Raw genomic sequence first — 8,591 nt, forward strand, 5'->3', positions numbered from 1 at the left:
ATTTACTAGAATATAAATATAAATTTGTGTTTTGTTAAGGTCTAGCTAAGGTCAACTCGAACCCTGCAAATTAGAATATTTCAGCCATTAATAAGCAGCCAATAACACAGACGACACTATGTTGCAAGCTTTCCGCATGCACTTGTTAGTTCCCATTTATGATTCATTACTTTGTTTAGATTCTGAACAGAATACACCACTTTAAAATGTTCAATACCTTGCTTCAAAAAAACTTTCAATATTAATAGTGCTCAAGGAATGTATTCTCAGAGGATCATATAAAGTAGAGTGAGTCAGTGCCGAATGATGAAATACACTGACAATAAATAACCCCTCTGTGGCACCTCAGGTTTATGAAATTAAGAGCCATTTTATGTTTTGAACCATAAAATAATTATTTTGTTTGAAAAAAAAAAACTGCATAATATTTACATTCAGAAAATAAAAATAAGAAAAAAATGAGGTTCAGAGAAAACCCCACTCCTCCAAAACGTAGCAGTTGTTTCCTCAATTATCTGTGGAAATAAAGACCAGATTATTTTTAAATGCAGATTAGATGTCAGAAGATCTATTAAGATTAAGTCTAATTACTTAACTTCAGGGCTGTAATATTGATCACACTTTGTTCGCCCTGAACACAGGGCCCTCACCAAGGCCAGTGATGACAGCTATTACATTTACAGCTGGTTGCGCTTCGAATATTAATATTACACGACCCTCTTTGGTATTTTGCTGCCACGTGATCATTTATATAATCACAAACATTTTAAAACATTGTGTTTTTAAAGAGGTATAGTCTTTTACTTTGTAAATACAGTAGTATGCACTTTTTTTTACTCTAGTCTCAAACACTATCTCCTTAACATTCACCAGTGTCTGATCCTCTGTACACAGTAAGAGGACGTCTTTTATAGAAATGACATGTAGAGAACATAAGGCAATGAACATAAATGGCTTTCTGTTGGTTAGAATCTGACAAGAAAAAAATATTCTATAAGGGTCACTGGGAACATAAAATTTAACATCCTTGCAACTTAAAAGTATAACTTAAGGACATCTTAAAGACAATGTTGTTGCTGGGAACTTGTGTAAAGAAACAGCATCTTTAATATTTTAAGATGAACGGAGACATATATCTACTACTGTGCTGATGATATAATGCAAATAAAGTTTCAAAAGGGAAACAAATTATTCAGTGCAAATAAAAATCAAATACACAGTGGATAAAGTGCCCCCTTGTGGAGACATCTGAGTGTTGCTTTCCTGTATTTGCCAACGCTGAATAATTAAAAATGTGCTGCACTTTACTGATTTTGACTCATTTGCTTTTCTGCTTAGTTTTGACCATGACTTATTTTTGAGTTTGTTAAAATGTAAAAACATTCTGATACATTTTACATGAAGTTATGGATCGTTTTGATTTTTTTTAATGTTATTATTATTATTGTATTGTCATAATTGATCATATAGTCAGTTATTTATTTCAAGCGTGCAGTTAACAAACGATGCAGCAATGCTTCCAAAAGTTTTTTTTTTCCTTTTTCTATTAAGTTACTATTTTCCTCTGGGTGACTGTCTGTGAGGAGTGTGGTGTGTTCTCCCTGTGTCTGCGTGGGTTTCCTCCGGGTGCTCCGGCTTCCTCCCACAGTCCAAAAACACACGTTGGTAGGTGGATTGGCGACTCATAAGTGTCCGTAGGTGTGAGTGTGTGAGACAAGGGCACATTTAATCAGCTAGGGATTCTGACTTCATAAACCCAAGGAAACAATTCCAATTTGTGTGGGGGGTTTTTTGAGACACAGTTAAGTGGTAGTGAGAGATTTGGGTGGAGACAGAAGGAGGGCTTTTTCCAGATAAATCATAAATCAGTGCGTACTGAATGGAGAAATGTAGAATTAAATCCAAGCCACTTTTTTGAGATTTCTTTCCGGAAATAATTTCTCAAAATGTAATTTTCATATTTTCATGTTTAATTTTAGAGGTTTAACTGACGACTGGAAGAGGATATTAAATTGTCTGTTACTGATACTTTAATAATAATCGTGTTTATAACATGCTCTAATAAATATAACCAACTACAATGTCATGGTGGTGGCTGCTAATAAAATAATCCTCACTTTCAAAAAGTCTCTCTCGTACAGTGCTTTTACAATGTTCAGTTCACCTTTTTTAACCTGTTTGATGTACATTGCCTGGTTTGCCAGGCTGTGTTTTAAAAATGAAATGAAGCTCGTCAGGTCGCCAGCTGCAGCGTTACACAACAGAGAGGGAGCCGTTGGAGCTCCAAGGAAAATAAAGACAACAAAAAAAGAGGACATTTCTGGGAATAGTTCCCTAACCAGGAACACAGAATGAAGGTCCGTTTCACTGTGAACTAAAAATGTCCAATGAGCTCTTAACGTTTATTTATTTTTGAATAATGATGAGTTTTTTCTGCAACAGAAGACGTAGCAGAAACCGTTAGCTTTTCTTCAGTCGAATAGCTTTGTAGCTTTGAATGAGAAACAGTGTAGAGGTGTTTTTGGTTGTTTACCTGACTGCCATGTTTTCAGCTTGTTTTAATACAACTTAATATTTACCAAATGGAGAGAGAAAAACGAAAACAGAGAAGTTGAGTGAAGTAAATAACAGAACCAGATGTGTCAGGCTCCTCCTCTCTCTCCCTCAATACCAAATTCCAGTCGAGCTGTAGACACTGTACGAGGGATTTTTCTCTTCCTCTTTCTCTGTTTCTCTCTCGTTCAGGACGAATAGCCCTAACTCACAGCCATGGTGCGAATCCTCCGCCTAGTCTTCGTTTTATTTTGTGGCCTGGCCGCAGCTCAGCAGCAGCAGGCCCTGATGGACTACTTGGAGAGGAGACTCCTGGCCATCGAGGTAAGCTAACGTCTGCCCCTGAGCCTCAGGACCCTGGCTGAGGGAGAAACAAGGGACACTGCATATAGACAACTCAAGACTATACACTGACAGAATATAAGACGCTTTAGTTTTTGTATTTTAGTATTCAGACGCTTTAGTTTTTGTTTTCCTCTCTTATTATAGACATATACTGTCTTATGACTTGTATTCAGAAGCATAACAAGAGTTCTGTTTGAAAAACTAAATTTATAAGGCATTAAAGTCAGTATTTAAATACACACCAACTGATCACTCACAACCTTGTGACCACCACCTTATATCTCTAGTCTATATCCATTCTCTCAGCTCCACAGGGAGCACTTTGTAGTTCTACAATTACAGATTGTTGTCCGTTTTACGCTCTGCGTTCTTAGTTTTCCCACTTCAACCCTTTCCTTCACAGAGCAGGTATGGCTTGGGTGGCAGATCATTCTCGAGGCGGCATTGACAGTGACGTGGTGATGATGTGTTAATGTGTGTTGTGTTGGCACAAGTGGATCTGACACAGCAGCAACACACCAAATTCATGTCAGTGTCTGTGCAGCGTTGAGAATGATCCACAAGCCCCATAATACCTGCTCTGTGGTGCTCCTCTGCTGCCAAATGCATTAGGTGTCATTATAAAAGACATTTTCACTGATTTAAAAGACTTCGTATAAAAAATAGCAATCATTCTGGAGGTAATGGAAGTTATGAGGGACAAAATTATTTAAAAAAAAAAACATTTAAAAACCTCAGAAGAATGTTTTATAACAAAAGCTTTATAAAATAAAAAAAAAACAAAGAAAAGAAAGAAAGAAAAAAAAAATCTAAAAGTAGGCCTGGACAATGCAGCGAAATTTATACTATTCATTCATTCATTCATTCATTGTCTGTAACCCTTATCCAGTTCAGGGTCGCGGTCGGTCCAGAGCCTACCTGGAATCATTGGGCTCAAGGCGGGAACACACCCTGGAGGGGGCGTGTGACTGCGACACTACCTGCTGCGCCACCGTGCCACCCATTTATACAATTATATCTTTCTTAATTATGGTCGATATGATTCTGATTTTGATACGAAAAATATAAAAGCCACAAAAAAGCTGCCAAGAACAAACAAGAACCATGACATCACCGTCCAATAATTAATATTTGTAAACTTTTGAGTTGCTGATTGGACCCCTGTAATCATGGGGGGTGGACGATGGAGTGCCACCAAAAGCTGACTATCATCTAACAACTACAGACTTCTCAAAGATGTATTTGCCAACATCAGCTGTGCAAAGAAGTACTGATTGTGTAAATATGAGGTGTTTCAATGCTGTTCCGTTATTTAATACATACTTAGTGGTGAAAAGTGGTGAACCCCATTTCACCACTTAGCCCTACCCCTCCATTTGGCCAAGAGCTAGGGGTGTCCCAGTTATTGTTGGGAAACGTAGGGCCAGGGGGTACCCCTTGAAAGTGAACTTTTCTTAGGGGCATACTTCAGACAAAGGCCTATTAATGCCTTGCGAATTACCGGCAAGATGTCCGCACAAGAGACCAGAACAGCCACAGATGTCAGTGTATAAGTGATAACTAGTAGTAATGCCTATGTCACGAAATTAATGGTGAACCAACTACATCCTTGCATCTCTGGCTACTGCAATATTTAATGTGGAATTGGAAGTTTGTGTTATAATTATCACAGATAATTAGTGGTGGGTGATAATATAGAAGTCCAGCAGATTTTCTCTGATATCGCTGCGGAGAGGCACTGAAGCGCTGCTCTTTTTTCTGTTCCGATGACGTATCTGCATCTCGAAGGGTTGTACTTTCAGCTGAGCTTCTTCTGGATCTGTTCTTTCCATTATCCTACTTTCTAAAGCATGTTCATATTTTTAGTGGCTGTTACATGGGACACTTTTGACACAGAACAAAGGGCCATTTCTTCTGCTCGACTCCCCTCATATATGGCGCCGCCTCCAGGTTTATAAACCCAAACTCATTTCCCCGTTCTCCCTGCTGCCGACTCTTCAGCTTTATTTCCTCTCTCCCTCATTCCTTGTTCGGCTGAAAAAAGAAAGTCTTCCAAGCTCCCGCCTCCACGCTGACTCTGCACATATGTTCCAGCAAAAGCAAGTCAATTCATGTGATTTTGTTCAAAGATGCTTGGCTTTGAATACTTTCCACTGATGCCCAGATTAAAAAAAGGCGTCTGCATAACTCTTAGCTGAGGTGTAACTCATATATTTACATCCTAATGTTTCATAGAGTCCAGCGTGTGTAACGTAGCTTTTGAAAATGTCCAAACAAACAATACCACCCCATACCTTCATCCTTTTTCCAAAACAACTTTCTGAAAACACTTGAACAAGTTCTTCTTGAGGATTCCATGAGTGAGAGCCTTGGGGAAATCATTTTCTACTGTATTCTTTTTCAACGTTGTAGTATAAGTGAAATTTCTCCACCATCTTGTGTAGCTACCTATTCATCAGTGGGTGTGTAGTGGCACATGCGCAGACGAGTACCAGCGCAACACAGACTACCACTGCAGCTCTGAGAATGACCATGCTCTGTGGGGGTCCTGAGAGTTGAAGAACAGGGTGAAAAGGGGGTAAACAAACAGAGCAACAGACTAAAGCCTGTAACTGTAGAATTAGAAAGTCCTCCTGTAGGGTCTGTGGAGCTGAGAGTATGGACAGTGAGTGTAGAAACAAGGAGGTGGCTGAACGTTGTGTGTATACACGCAGTGGAGAGAGAGACTTCACGCACATCCTTGGATCCTAGCGCTCTAACCCCAGTTAGCCAGAAATACAAGTAGTTGTTATAAATATTAAACAGTGTATAATAAAACTTTGCTTATCGCTAAAGCTTCCCTTATGTCTCTCACTAGTTTAGATGATTATCGTGGCCTCTCTCTCTGTGTACATCTCTCTCCCAGCAGTGAGGACGGTAACACATGGTTACTGCATCACACAGCAGTGGTTGTGAGAGCTTGGAACAACAAGCTGCTGCCTCTCAGTGGTGGTACAGACAGTTGTAACATGTTTGAGAGCTATTTGATTATTTGCTATTTGAGCTATTTGTTAAGTCCACAATAATGTGTAGAAAATGTGATCAAATGGACAATGAGTGTCCAAACAAAGGGGGTCCATTTTAATGTCACAAGGTGCTGTAAAATGTCACAGTTAAAAATCATTATTAAAGTCTTCTCCATTTGTTTGTCTTCGACTAGGATCGCATTTCCTTGTGGCATGAGCAGACGAGCCGCTATGCGTCAGAGCTGCGAGAATTCAAGCAGCAGATGGTGGCTCAGCTTGAGGGCCTGGACAAGAACAAGGAGGTGCTGCGGAGTGAGTTGGACTCAGTGGGAGCACGAGTGGACCGGGTGGAACGAGAGATGGACTACCTTGAGACGCAGAATGGCGCACAGCCCTGCGTGGATGTGGATGATAAGCTGGTGGAGCAGCAGGTGACTGTCGCTAAGGAGAAGAACAAGGCCAAGTACTCCAAGCTCACAGGTAAAGGGACTTCACAGAAACACTGCAGTTATATAGATAGATAGATAGATAGATAGATAGATAGATAGATAGATAGAAAACATTGACTGGATTCAGAACCCCTACCTTGTATCTACACTCATCGTCCATTTTATCAGCTCCACTGACCACACAGGAGCACTTTGTTGTTCTACAGTTACAGACTGTAGTCCATCTCTTTCTCTGTGTACTTTATTACCCCCTTTCACTCTGCTCTTCACTGGTCAGAATGGTCGTACAATGGTACCGTTAGATCAGACACAGCAGTGCTGCTGGAGTTTTTAAACCCCCTCAGTGTCTGGACTGAGAACAGTCCACCAACCAAAAACATCCAGCCGACAGCGTCCTGTGTCACTGATGAAGGACTAGAGGACGACCGACACACACTGTGCAGCGACAGATGAGCTACTGCCTCTGACTTTACATCTACAATGTGGACCAACGAGGGAGGAGTGTCTCAGAGAGTGGACACAGGGTTTAAAAACTCAAGCAGCACTGCTGTGTCTGATCCACTCTACACCAGCACAACACACACTAACACACCACCACCACGTCAGTGTCACTGCAGCGCTGAGAATGATCCACCACCACATCACACCTGCTCTGAGGGGGTCCTGAGCGCTGAGGAACAGGTGGAAAGGGGGGTAATAAAGTATGCAGAGCAACATGTGGACTACAGCCTGTAATTGTAGAACTACAATTACAGACTGCTCCTGTGTGGTCAGTGGAGCTGAGAGAATGGACAGTGAGTGAATAATCAGTGTATATAGGCACTTAACACTACAAGACTTGTGCATAAGCCATAGCACGGTTTACTGCTGCAACAAAACTTGTCATGGACAAGAATATTCATAGCACTTTTCCCTTGTAAGATCTACTGACGTGTCTAATACAGACTACACCCAGGCCTCAAAACCCTCATTATCTGATCCATGGTGTGGTATAATTGATTTTGTTTTCTCGGCTAATTAAAGCAGTGTGCTGGTGGCAGTGTTTTTATAATCAGGATACACATTCAAAACATGCTTTGGGATCAAGCGCATACTAATGTGACTGCCATTATAAAGTGCAGGATAAACACTTTAATTGAGCAAGCGAACAAGAATGCACTAATTAAAGTAGCGGCACAAAGTCATTACAAAAACAATGATGTGAATATTCTAAGACCAGCGTGATGTGATGTAAAATACTGAGTTGTTAGCGCTGCAGGAGATTGTTATTGTGCCTTTGAGTGTATAGTCGTGAGGAAGGTAACCTCATGGCGATAATCTAATTTGTACCATCTCTAAAGACTGCAGCGACATGATCTCCACCATAAAAGCCATGAAGATCCTCAAGCGAGTGGGTGGCAGCAAGGGCACCTGGACCAAAGACATGGGCAGCTCATCAGGGAAAGTGTACATCTTCAACAGCACCGGAGAGGACACGGTGTACGAGTTCAGCTCTCTCCGCGAATTCACCTCCTCCCAGGGCACTTCAGCAGCCACGTCCATCCACCTGCCCTCAGCTTGGGGTGGTTTGGGTCATGTAGTGTACAACAAGCACCTGTTTTACGTTAAAGAGGGTGAGGAGCTAAAGCTGATGAAGTATGACCTGCAGAAAAGTATGGTGGTGGACAGCGCAGTATTTCCAGCTAAAGACCAGCTACCAGTCTATACCCTCAATCCAGAGACGTACATTGACCTGGCTGCAGACGAAGAAGGACTGTGGGCCATCTATGCAACTAAAGAGAACCAGAACCATGTCTCTCTAGCCAAAGTGGACTCCAAAACACTGGCCATCGAGCAGATGTGGGATACTCCGTGTCCAAGAGAGAACGCAGAGGCTGCTTTCGTGGTCTGTGGCACCGTCTACGTGGTGTACAACTCGAAGCTCCCCAGCCGCTCTCGTATCCAGTGTGTTTTTGACGTGAGTGACATGGTGACGAATGATGACGCTCCTACAGTGTATTTCCCGAAACGCTATGGAACTCTTTCAAGCCTGAAATACAGTCCCACAGAGCAACTTCTCTATGCTTGGGATGATGGATATCAGATTCTTTACAAGCTGCAAATGAAGAAGAAACTGGAAGTGTAAAAAAAAACAAACAAACAAAATAATGCATCCTTCCAAGAAAACAAAATTATGATAATAAACGTTGAAAATTGTAAAACCTGATTTAATACACAATAAAACATTACATTAAATATT

At 41.1% G+C, this 8,591-nt stretch overlaps 1 protein-coding gene across 2 annotated transcripts; it reads left to right on the plus strand.

Annotated features, from left to right (window-relative positions):
- The first annotated feature begins 2,123 nt into the window (after positions 1-2,123).
- olfml3b (olfactomedin-like 3b) lies at positions 2,124-8,591 on the plus strand. 2 transcript variants are annotated; one of them, XM_066670118.1, is made up of 4 exons: positions 2,124-2,357; positions 2,746-2,877; positions 6,098-6,383; positions 7,693-8,591. In XM_066670118.1, the coding sequence occupies exons 2-4, from the start codon at positions 2,770-2,772 to the stop codon at positions 8,475-8,477; spliced, it is 1,179 nt and encodes a 392-aa protein (XP_066526215.1). In that variant the 5' UTR covers positions 2,124-2,357; positions 2,746-2,769; the 3' UTR covers positions 8,478-8,591. The 2 variants fall into 2 exon arrangements, with proteins under 2 accessions (XP_066526215.1, XP_066526214.1); XM_066670117.1 differs by lacking the exon at positions 2,124-2,357 and having other exon boundaries at positions 2,382-2,877.

This window comes from Hoplias malabaricus, chromosome 5 (genome assembly GCF_029633855.1).
Source record: "Hoplias malabaricus isolate fHopMal1 chromosome 5, fHopMal1.hap1, whole genome shotgun sequence".
Taxonomy (NCBI): domain Eukaryota; kingdom Metazoa; phylum Chordata; class Actinopteri; order Characiformes; family Erythrinidae; genus Hoplias; species Hoplias malabaricus.

Coding starts and splice junctions, on each gene's coding strand:
- olfml3b (XM_066670118.1), top strand. CDS start 2,770: ATGGTGCGAATCCTCCGCCTAGTCTTCGTTTTATTTTGTGGCCTGGCC. Junction 2,878..6,097: donor GGAGACTCCTGGCCATCGAG/GTAAGCTAACGT, acceptor GTCTTCGACTAG/GATCGCATTTCCTTGTGGCA. Junction 6,384..7,692: donor CAAGTACTCCAAGCTCACAG/GTAAAGGGACTT, acceptor CCATCTCTAAAG/ACTGCAGCGACATGATCTCC.